The sequence below is a fragment of the Leuresthes tenuis genome, unplaced genomic scaffold, assembly GCF_036924035.1.
Source record: "Leuresthes tenuis unplaced genomic scaffold, fLeuTen1.0.hap1 SCAF_8, whole genome shotgun sequence".
In the NCBI taxonomy this organism is placed as follows: Eukaryota; Metazoa; Chordata; class Actinopteri; order Atheriniformes; family Atherinopsidae; genus Leuresthes; species Leuresthes tenuis.
Window position 1 is genome coordinate 35879900 of NW_027325362.1, and position 12388 is coordinate 35892287.

General features: G+C 43.0%; 1 protein-coding gene across 5 annotated transcripts in view; it reads left to right on the forward strand.

Moving 5' to 3' along the window:
• gbf1 (golgi brefeldin A resistant guanine nucleotide exchange factor 1) overlaps window positions 1–12388 on the forward strand; it is a 90749-nt gene that overhangs the window by 27155 nt on the left and 51206 nt on the right. For all 5 annotated transcript variants that reach the window (XM_072391598.1, XM_072391594.1, XM_072391597.1 and 2 more), the window contains one exon: window positions 5358–5489. In XM_072391598.1, the coding sequence (XP_072247699.1) occupies window positions 5358–5489 (132 nt within the window). The remainder of the gene's footprint in view (window positions 1–5357; window positions 5490–12388) is intronic.

The window sequence follows — 12388 nt, forward strand, 5'->3', positions numbered from 1 at the left end:
TGCTGTCAGCCACACTGAAAGAAGTTCAAACTAGAAAGTGCATGAACCATTTCTGTAAGAGAAAGTAACTCTTTCTCATCCAATTCATCACCTAAACATCAGAAATGTAGTATTTGGTGTTAAATGAGGGTCTTATTTTTTTTTATTGATCAGATCAAGAATGACAGTAGGTTACTGAAGCTCTTTTTAGGCTGGTACAAAAACCATCTGGCTTTTAAGTGCAGTGGAAAGTGTTTAGTTGTCCTTCAGTCCTGCATCAAACGACTGCTGTAGCCCTAGGTTTTTATTGGCTCCAGCACGGCATAACACGGATAGGAATTGCGACACCGAGGTATTCACCATAGTTTTCACTGAGGAAGCTGTGGACGAGGCCACAAGAAGCTCACCTTCAGCTCACCCTCTTCTTTCCAGAAACATGCTCACTGACAATAACATCACATGTGGCTGCTCTGAAACTGACAGCAGCAACTTGTTGACAAAAAGAAACTTGATTGATAATGTTTTTACCTCTCTGTAAGACAGCCTGCAGGTCACTCCCGGACCTGTCGTGTGGGTTTGACATTCGCATTCGTGGTTCCATTAAAAATCCTAAACTAGCCTGATTATTGCAGGGTGGCTGAACACAGTGTGCAGGGTATAGTGTAATGCCATCCCCTAAAGGCAGATTTGGTAACTGATCACTACAGTGAGCTGAGTTTTACCACATGAGGCATGTGTGTCCATTCCTCATTTCTATCTAAGAAGACTTTTTCTTGTTTTTAAGCTTTGTTTTTTTGCTGTTATAATCTTTGTGGGTGACATCTCGAGGGAATAACACTTAATCGGCACCGTTGCCTGTTGATTTCTGCCGCCTCCTTTATCATAAATTTCAGATGAAGAATCATCAAGAAAAACATGAAGCTGACTAACAATAAGTTGAGCGTATGCTGATTTGATCTTACTAGTGTTGTGTGGGCCAGGCACGATAACATGACTACCTTTACATGTTTACGGTTTACATTATATGATTAGCACAGTTTTTGGTATATGGTAGCAAACACACTGACACTGCAGCCATTTTTGCATATGGACTCATCCTTATCAATTAAACAAATATGTCCTTGTTAATGTATCACTGTTCCTCTTTAGTAATTCACACATACCAAACGGGTCATATTTATACATACAGCGAGTTGATTTTGTGGAATTATCTGAGAAAAGTAAGCTGCATCCACAACATTAAGTTAAGGGGTAAGGACCCCTCCAGCTGTCAGTTTTGAGCAGTGAGAGTGGGAATTGAACCGTCAACCTTCAGGTTATTGGACGACCCACTCTAAGCACTGAGGCACGGCCGCCCATAGACTTTTTCATAAAGTCATGTTTATGTGTAGACTGGAGAACCAGAGTTTTTGGCTTCCAATGTAAGATCAGAATATGATCATAATAGAATAATACTAATAATGATTAGATCACCTGTCCGTGTTGTCAAAAAAATATAAAATTAAGTATATTAGGCAAGGGCAGATAGGCTATGACAGCAAAGGACAATAGTAGGGTAAGTGATAGCACTTGTACCCTGTGTAGGTGCTGTCAGTTGTTACTGTGGAAGTGTTGTCCTGGTTGTGTTTCTATGTAGAAAAGTGCTATGTGGACATGATTTCTTTCCCATTTTTGAACATCACACCTTGGATCATTTGGCTGTATTTGTAGGCTGGTATTCGTTGGCACACAGTCTGGATTGCTGCCATTGTATTTAAGAAATAAGTAGTAACTGTTTGTTTGCTACTTTTCTCTAGAAGCAATATAAAAACATCTTTAGATAAACATGGTGATTGATTGATTGATTGATTGATTAGGCTATAGGAGCTTTGAAAAAAAATGTTATTCTGTTGGCTCTCTGCTTTCTACTCTGTCTTCTACCCTCAACAACCTCGTAAGAGAGCCTGTGTAAATACAAATGCAAACTATATTCTGTGAAGCCCACAAGGAAATGCTCTCCTGCAGTGGTCATTACAGCAGTCCTCCCAAGCATTTGGAAAAGTTTTAATTTCTCCGGGGCCTTTCAAATTGCCTGTTTATGTTCCGCTGAGGCATTGATCACGGCATCTATAAAATACCAGTGTGGACCCATGAAATGACTATATGGAGCTCCATACAATTGTTCCATCCTAATTGCCCCCTTGTACAAGTGTCAATTCCATTCAGAAGAACACAGGGACCAGGAGCAGAGAAGAAGGATGAATGAAAATAAAAAAAATGAAAAAACGCTTTGGGGGGGGGGCAGGCAGCAGCTTGGAAGGGCTGACATTTATCAAACTTCTCCCGACAGATGGATAGAATTACTGTAAAGCAAGACTTTGTTCAGCAGATGAACATGAGAAATCTCTCTGGATTTCATTTAGCAGTGCTGGTCTTGTTAAAATATTGTCTTTCTTCTCAGTACAAGGAACCTTGGCATTGCAACCAAGGAGCCTGAATCTTAATGTTAGCAGTCGAAGAGGTCCAGATCAATAACCATCAGTGTTTGGTTTTGGGCCACTGCGTCGGTCAAAGGGGGGGTGGGGGGTTGGTGGTATCACCCCTCCTTTTTCTGCTTTGTATCCTCTTCCTTTCTCTGTTGCACTTCTTTATATTGCTCGTAGTTTCACCAAAAGCTTGAAAACTCTATTACAGTTAGGCTCTGTGTATATATGCTCTGCACACAGTTCTTTGCCATAATAATATATCTGATATTTAACAGATGGATAAAGAGCATTCATTTTTAATATCTGCTGAAGTCTGCACATAATTGCAATGATATTTCTATGTTCAGAATTACTACAGAAAATGCAAATCAATATTTTTTCCCCCATTGTGCTGTGTAGATGTACAATAAAAACAATTGTATTCAGTTTTCACGTCAAACATCAAGTGGCACAGCCTGCTTGCTAGACCCTGTTCCCTGTTTTTTTGCCTGGTTGTACAGAGTGCTTACAATGTTGTTCTCATTCCCATTCTATGTGTCTCTATCATATACACACTGATAAGCCCAGATGTGGGGTTCAGTGTCTCGCCCAAGGACATTTGAAAACTAACACGACAAACATGAAAGGTCTAGGGATTCAACTACTGACCCTCTGATTGGTGAACAACTGCTGTACTAATTAAGCCATTTTGGCATCTGTTTGCCAACTTATCCACTTATCGAGTTGCAGTCTTGATGCCATAAGAGCGCCATCTGCTTTGATGTATCTGCATTTAAAAAATTCCGACACTCAGCTCTTTAACGCTGTGATTCTGTAGAAGACAGGCCTGTTTATATAACTTTCAAGATGCTTTGAAGTAACTCCACAGTCAAATTATCATACGTTTTAAATAGAGATAGTCTGGTTGGGTGTTAACCGCAGTTTTTCTCTTGTCTGGACAAAAAGATGCATTTGCACCTCAGATTTATCTGCTGCTGTTTTCTAAACCTTTTCTGCTTCAGTGCCAATAGATGTGCATGTGTTAAAGATAGCTTCTGCTTTGCTGTTAGCCTGCCTCATCCTGAGATGCTCTCCTCGGGGCAAGGGTTCACCCCTGCCTCCCCTCCCAGTCTTTGTTGGGGTCATTTAGAGAGGTAATCCACACATGGCTGGGTTACTCTCACTGAAGCTCTAAGCAAAAAATTGGGGCTTGACTATGGCGAGGGTAGATGGGATCAGGCTCACGATGATTTGTGTAGGGCTTCAGGAACTTTTTGTAAATGAAATTTAACTTTTAGTTGGACGAATATGAATTTAAATCAGGGCTTCTACACAGCTACAAATGACACACCGCCCTTAGATGGCAACACGCACAGCTAGGTGAGCTATATTAATCCTGCTTTTTTTTTTTTTTTTTGTCTGTCTTCAATGTCAGCCAGAGGTCAACCTGGTTATAGAGTGATTGCCTCACCACGACTGCAGCCTTTGTTATTTATTTCACTCCACTCCACAAGCCCAGGAGATTGAGTTGAAGTGTAGAGCCTGCATTTAGACTTTATTTAAGAAGATTGGTGATGGCCACAGACAGACTGCTCCAGTCAGTCCTGTGTTCACCGATGGCCAGCCAGATCAATATAACACAATTGAGTTTTCCAATCTGTGGTCTTTGGAAACTCAGCCATAGCACTTACAGGGTGATCGCCTCTGATGAAGTCTTCATCAGGATCTATTGACAGATTCATTTGAGCACCCTCCTTCCACCCTTACTACATGCTTTTTTCACACTGTAAAGTAATGGGACACTAAAACCCCCTTTAAAAAGTTTTCTCCCAGCTGATAGATGGACCAAATCAGCAGGGCTCTTTCTCTCTCACAAGTTAAAACCAGTTTTGATTTTGGTTAATTCTCAAGTTTTTGAAAATATGTTTTTATTCTATCTCTCATATTTTTTGTGTTCATCTTGCTCAATTTACACTTTCTGTCACCCAACAGAATTATTTCATGTATGATTTCTAAACAAGCCACAGGAGTATTGGATATCAGACACTAATGCACAGCGGTCACATCTGCGCCTTTGGAAATTGGTTGGACACTGTCCTCTGTGCTTTTGATGTCCAAATTGTTGTCTGGAGTAAAGCTTTTCTTGAGAAAGCCATAATCCTTGAAGTATTGCTGTGGCAAGCAGTCCTCTGGGACAACATATCGTAGCAGCATGCGTGACTCCACTGTTGTTTTACCTGTTTTGTATCCCCCCACCCCCCACATGGATTGCATGTTTAGGTTTCCCAGACTAAAATGCTCAGTGAAGCCCGAGTATCTACTGCAACTTAACCTTCAGTTGTGTTGAGCTCAGCGTTATGACACTGATTAGTATGATTTGTTGCTGATTTGAACTATACTGTCATTTTTTAAAAGACTTATTATTTGAAGTTTCTTAACATTTGTATTTTCACTGTATTTATTTGTGTAATCACAATTATGGAAATGCACAAAGTTCTCCCCAGAAATATTGAATTGTGTCCCAGCCATTGGCCATGATTGTTCCCTGTGTGCCTTTCCTAAGCAGCACAGAGGTTCCGGCCTCCTATGAGGTTTTTGCTCATTGATTTGACCTTCTCGGGGCAACAGAGCTGTTTAAACAGATCATCATATGAGTGCATTACACTCAACACAGCATTGTTGAGCAATCTGCTCTGGCTTGTTTTGTGCCGGCAACCTTGCCCCTGTGCCTTTGGCATGGAATGCAGAGAAATGGGAAGGTAGCCCAGCGTTGTTGGTAAAAACTACATTTTATGTGGGTTGCTGTCACAGTCCAAAATGCATTTTGTATATGATTTTGAGTGCTAAACTGTCCAAGCTATTGTGAGATAAGTCTATAAAAATGAAACCTTTCTGCATGTGTGTTTGCCTGACTACGTGTGTCTTCTTCTTCAGAGCTGTGTGATATTGAACCCAACCTTTTCCTGAGGCCGTTCCTGGAAGTGGTCCGCTCTGAAGACACCACTGGACCAATCACAGGCCTCGCTCTTACCTCTGTCAACAAGTTCCTCTCCTATGGCCTTATTGGTAAGAAATTTCTCACTTCATTTGTGTCAGCCTTTTATCTTAAAAGACTTTTGGGAACAATGGTAAAAAGCTAAAGAACTATTAGATAGCAGCTTAAAATCCCAAGTAAATAAGACAACTGACATGATTAAAGTACAAGAACATTAACCCCGTTTTACTTTTCTTATTTAGAAAGAAAACATTATGGTAACACAGATTTGAAAACGTTAAGGTCCTCTGTAAAATCTAAGTGAAAATAATGATAAGAATAGTTTCATCATCATTCGTCAATCATTCTGCACCCTATGTTTGATTGACAGTCGGACCAAGGCAACAAATGTTGACATAAAGAAATGCTAAATGACATTTTGCTGAGCTATAGCTCAGGTGGAAGAGGAGTTGTCTGCTCGTGTTACAAACGCCATGTTGCCTCAGATGTGTTCATTTGTGTGTGATAGAGAAAAAGCACCGCATAGCTTCACACGCTCAGTGGGTTTACATGATGGGATTAACTGGATTATAGCTATAGTTGTTATGCTCCTTATCTGAGGGTAATTATCCTTGGATATATGTCAGTGAATGAATGGAATCACTGGCACAAAGCCTGTCATACCCCGGTACCATAGGTGGCGCTGTCCCCATTTCAGCTATCGCTAATAGAGCCACTTCCTGTTGACGTCTTCACCACCACCAACAAACTCAGGCATTCAGAAAGATGGCGAACGAAGAGTAAGATGAAGCTACGTCTCTCTACATTTAGTTTGTGATGAGCTGGTTATGGCACAAACACGATGCACAACGGCACATTCTTCATCGCGATCTTTATTTCTTTCAGGCGGCAGCGCCAACAACAGTAATATCATCTCCTTCCACTTCCGGGTGACGATCGCGGGAAAAGATCTCGAGCTCAATCCAGTCCACAACGTGCTTCTGTCGTCTACATGTACGTTCAGTGCACGTTTGGATCGAGTTATCTCGGGGTCTTAATTCGATCCGATCGTTTTTTTTTTTTGGTTTTTTTTTGGTCAGATTAAGGCGTCTACATGAACTGAATTAACCCAGTCTTATTGTAATTTTTGAATATTAATCCGATCCGATGGCACTCGTGTAGCACCACTCACTGTTAGACTTAGAGGTGCTATATGAGTGTGTGTGAATGTGGATTGAGGTGTGAAATTGCTTTAGATGATTGACTCGACTTAAAAAGCACTTGATAAGGAAAGTTGATTTACCATGTTCCAGCGTGAAACTGCAAAAAAACTTTTCTTCTTTACAAAATTTTAAATTCTGAGAATCTAAAGAAATCACTGTATGCTTGGGCTAAAGACCGAAACGGAGTGGCTGTGATCTTCCAGCTGTAATTCTGTACTGGCTCTGGAACACCTCTGAAGCTGCATGCACTAATGTCGGTTAGAATGCCCATGCACTAGTGTTGGGAACTTTGAGTCTTTTGGCTGAATCGGATCATTTACTCTCAAACAGTAAATTGAACAAATCTTTGAACGAATCATTTCGTTCATTTTTCCAGCAGGTGGCGCTGTAGCCCTACTGTGGGCGTTGCACAAAATGGCCACGGTTCTAAACACTTAACACTGAAGGAAACATAGTTTGCTTCAGCTGAGCTAACAAAGTACAAAACACAAAATGCCACAAACAATTCAAACCATGTGAAAACCTGGGAAAGCAAATACACAATAAGGTGACTTGTGTCTGTGTCCTCCCTGCCATTGTTGTTTAAAGCCCGACACTGACTCAGTAGCTGTCACGTGACAAATTAACGAACGAGAACGATCTGTTCAGCTCAATTAAGTGAGAAAAAAAGTAACAATAAGTTCCTTAAAATGTTACATAGTGCATTTATTGTGTCTTATTATTATTATTAGTAGTATATCATTTTATGGTAGAGTATAACACAAAATCAATATGTTGATATAATTTTCAAAAGTATCTATTCACATTATTACATTATCATTTATCTATTTACACACTGCAGGCATTATATACACAACAACACTATACATATCTACAAGAACCGAAGACCACTAATTAATTATGATTTCATGACAAATGAATGAACATCACAAATCAGACATCATTCATTTCCTCCTTGGTTTCTCAGTCCACAGTAGAGCCCTGTGCGGGACTGTTTTCTTCACCCCGCTCCCGCTGAATTTCTGACCATTACCACCGCAATGTGTGTGTTGCTCCCAGCCGCAGCCGCAAAACTTTGAGAATTTATGCCCGCACAATAATAGAAATGCATTGATTTTGTGTCTTCTCCCGTCCCGCAGGAGAAAACACGTCATTTTATAGGCCATTAATAAAGAGATTCACGGACAATTGAGAAACTTCTCCAAATATCACACTTGCCTTCTTCCTTTGTCTTTGTGCTGTAAAGACCTTCTTTGAGCTTCCTTTCCACATCATTTATTGACATCCTGTCGCTAGGCTACATCCTGATCTGCAGTGTTTTTAGCCACCAGCCGCCAACATTTGAGTTGTGAACGAATCAAAACTGTTTCCTGTGCGAGGAGCCGTAACCCGAGGAGTTGACTCGTGAACGAATCAATACTGTTTCCTGTGCGAGGAGCCGTAACCCGAGGAGTTGACTCGTGAACGAATCAATACTGTTTCCTGTGCGAGGAGCCATAACCCGAGGAGTTGACTCGTGAACGAATCAAAACTGTTTCCTGTGCGAGGAGCCGTAACCCGAGGAGTTGACTCGTGAACGAATCAAAACTGTTTCCTGTGCGAGGAACGAAACAAAACTGTTTCCTGTGCGAGGAGCCGTAACCCGAGGAGTTGACTTGTGAACGAATCAATACTGTTTCCTGTGCAAGGAGCTATAACCCGAGGAGTTGACTCGTGAACGAATCAAAACTGTTTCCTGTGTGAGGAACGAATCAATACTGTTTCCTGTGCGAGGAGCCGTAACCCGAGGAGTTGACTTGTGAACGAATCAATACTGTTTCCTGTGCAAGGAGCCATAACCCGAGGAGTTGACTTGTGAACGAATCAATACTGTTTCCTGTGCAAGGAGCTATAACCCGAGGAGTTGACTCGTGAACGAATCAAAACTGTTTCCTGTGTGAGGAACAAATCAATACTGTTTCCTGTGCGAGGAGCCATAACCCGAGGAGTTGACTCGTGAACAAATCAAAACTGTTTCCTGTGCGAGGAGCCATAACCCGAGGAGTTGACTTGTGAACGAATCAAAACTGTTTCCTGTGCAAGGAGCTGTAACCCGAGGAGTTGACTCGTGAACGAATCAAAACTGTTTCCTGTGCAAGGAGCCGTAACCCGAGGAGTTGACTCGTGAACGAATCAAAACTGTTTCCTGTGCGAGGAACGAAACAAAACTGTTTCCTGTGCGAGGAGCCGTAACCCGAGGAGTTGACTTGTGAACGAATCAATACTGTTTCCTGTGCAAGGAGCCATAACCCGAGGAGTTGACTTGTGAACGAATCAATACTGTTTCCTGTGCAAGGAGCTATAACCCGAGGAGTTGACTCGTGAACGAATCAAAACTGTTTCCTGTGTGAGGAACAAATCAATACTGTTTCCTGTGCGAGGAGCCATAACCCGAGGAGTTGACTTGTGAACGAATCCAAACTGTTTCCTGTGCAAGGAGCCGTAACCCGAGGAGTTGACTTGTGAACGAATCAATACTGTTTCCTGTGCAAGGAGCTATAACCCGAGGAGTTGACTCGTGAACGAATCAAAACTGTTTCCTGTGTGAGGAACGAATCAATACTGTTTCCTGTGCGAGGAGCCGTAACCCGAGGAGTTGACTTGTGAACGAATCAATACTGTTTCCTGTGCAAGGAGCCATAACCCGAGGAGTTGACTTGTGAACGAATCAATACTGTTTCCTGTGCAAGGAGCTATAACCCGAGGAGTTGACTCGTGAACGAATCAAAACTGTTTCCTGTGTGAGGAACAAATCAATACTGTTTCCTGTGCGAGGAGCCACAACCCGAGGAGTTGACTCGTGAACAAATCAAAACTGTTTCCTGTGCGAGGATCCATAACCCGAGGAGTTGACTTGTGAACGAATCAAAACTGTTTCCTGTGCAAGGAGCTGTAACCCGAGGAGTTGACTCGTGAACGAATCAAAACTGTTTCCTGTGCAAGGAGCCGTAACCCGAGGAGTTGACTCGTGAACGAATCAAAACTGTTTCCTGTGCGAGGAACGAAACAAAACTGTTTCCTGTGCGAGGAGCCGTAACCCGAGGAGTTGACTTGTGAACGAATCAATACTGTTTCCTGTGCAAGGAGCCATAACCCGAGGAGTTGACTTGTGAACGAATCAATACTGTTTCCTGTGCAAGGAGCTATAACCCGAGGAGTTGACTCGTGAACGAATCAAAACTGTTTCCTGTGTGAGGAACAAATCAATACTGTTTCCTGTGCGAGGAGCCATAACCCGAGGAGTTGACTTGTGAACGAATCAAAACTGTTTCCTGTGCGAGGAGCCATAACCCGAGGAGTTGAGTCATGAACGAATCAAAACTGTTTCCTGTGCGAGGAGCCATAACCCGAGGAGTTGACTTGTGAACGAATCAAAACTGTTTCCTGTGCAAGGAGCTGTAACCCGAGGAGTTGACTCGTGAACGAATCAAAACTGTTTCCTGTGCAAGGAGCCGTAACCCGAGGAGTTGACTCGTGAACGAATCAAAACTGTTTCCTGTGCGAGGAACGAAACAAAACTGTTTCCTGTGCGAGGAGCCGTAACCCGAGGAGTTGACTCGTGAACGAATCAAAACTGTTTCCTGTGCGAGGAGCCGTAACCCGAGGAGTTGACTTGTGAACGAATCAATACTGTTTCCTGTGCAAGGAGCCGTAACCCGAGGAGTTGAGTCATGAACGAATCAAAACCGTTTCCTGTGCGAGGAACGAATCAAAACTGTTTCCTGTGCGAGGAGCCATAACCCGAGGAGTTGACTTGTGAACGAATCAAAACTGTTTCCTGTGCAAGGAGCTGTAACCCGAGGAGTTGACTCGTGAACGAATCAATACTGTTTCCTGTGCGAGGAGCCATAACCCGAGGAGTTGACTCGTGAACGAATCAAAACTGTTTCCTGTGCGAGGAGCCGTAACCCGAGGAGTTGACTCGTGAACGAATCAAAACTGTTTCCTGTGCGAGGAACGAAACAAAACTGTTTCCTGTGCGAGGAGCCGTAACCCGAGGAGTTGACTTGTGAACGAATCAATACTGTTTCCTGTGCAAGGAGCTATAACCCGAGGAGTTGACTCGTGAACGAATCAAAACTGTTTCCTGTGTGAGGAACGAATCAATACTGTTTCCTGTGCGAGGAGCCGTAACCCGAGGAGTTGACTTGTGAACGAATCAATACTGTTTCCTGTGCAAGGAGCCATAACCCGAGGAGTTGACTTGTGAACGAATCAATACTGTTTCCTGTGCAAGGAGCTATAACCCGAGGAGTTGACTCGTGAACGAATCAAAACTGTTTCCTGTGTGAGGAACAAATCAATACTGTTTCCTGTGCGAGGAGCCATAACCCGAGGAGTTGACTCGTGAACAAATCAAAACTGTTTCCTGTGCGAGGAGCCATAACCCGAGGAGTTGACTTGTGAACGAATCAAAACTGTTTCCTGTGCAAGGAGCTGTAACCCGAGGAGTTGACTCGTGAACGAATCAAAACTGTTTCCTGTGCAAGGAGCCGTAACCCGAGGAGTTGACTCGTGAACGAATCAAAACTGTTTCCTGTGCGAGGAACGAAACAAAACTGTTTCCTGTGCGAGGAGCCGTAACCCGAGGAGTTGACTTGTGAACGAATCAATACTGTTTCCTGTGCAAGGAGCCATAACCCGAGGAGTTGACTTGTGAACGAATCAATACTGTTTCCTGTGCAAGGAGCTATAACCCGAGGAGTTGACTCGTGAACGAATCAAAACTGTTTCCTGTGTGAGGAACAAATCAATACTGTTTCCTGTGCGAGGAGCCATAACCCGAGGAGTTGACTTGTGAACGAATCCAAACTGTTTCCTGTGCAAGGAGCCGTAACCCGAGGAGTTGACTTGTGAACGAATCAATACTGTTTCCTGTGCAAGGAGCTATAACCCGAGGAGTTGACTCGTGAACGAATCAAAACTGTTTCCTGTGTGAGGAACGAATCAATACTGTTTCCTGTGCGAGGAGCCGTAACCCGAGGAGTTGACTTGTGAACGAATCAATACTGTTTCCTGTGCAAGGAGCCATAACCCGAGGAGTTGACTTGTGAACGAATCAATACTGTTTCCTGTGCAAGGAGCTATAACCCGAGGAGTTGACTCGTGAACGAATCAAAACTGTTTCCTGTGTGAGGAACAAATCAATACTGTTTCCTGTGCGAGGAGCCACAACCCGAGGAGTTGACTCGTGAACAAATCAAAACTGTTTCCTGTGCGAGGATCCATAACCCGAGGAGTTGACTTGTGAACGAATCAAAACTGTTTCCTGTGCAAGGAGCTGTAACCCGAGGAGTTGACTCGTGAACGAATCAAAACTGTTTCCTGTGCAAGGAGCCGTAACCCGAGGAGTTGACTCGTGAACGAATCAAAACTGTTTCCTGTGCGAGGAACGAAACAAAACTGTTTCCTGTGCGAGGAGCCGTAACCCGAGGAGTTGACTTGTGAACGAATCAATACTGTTTCCTGTGCAAGGAGCCATAACCCGAGGAGTTGACTTGTGAACGAATCAATACTGTTTCCTGTGCAAGGAGCTATAACCCGAGGAGTTGACTCGTGAACGAATCAAAACTGTTTCCTGTGTGAGGAACAAATCAATACTGTTTCCTGTGCGAGGAGCCATAACCCGAGGAGTTGACTTGTGAACGAATCAAAACTGTTTCCTGTGCGAGGAGCCATAACCCGAGGAGTTGAGTCATGAACGAATCAAAACTGTTTCCTGTGCGAGG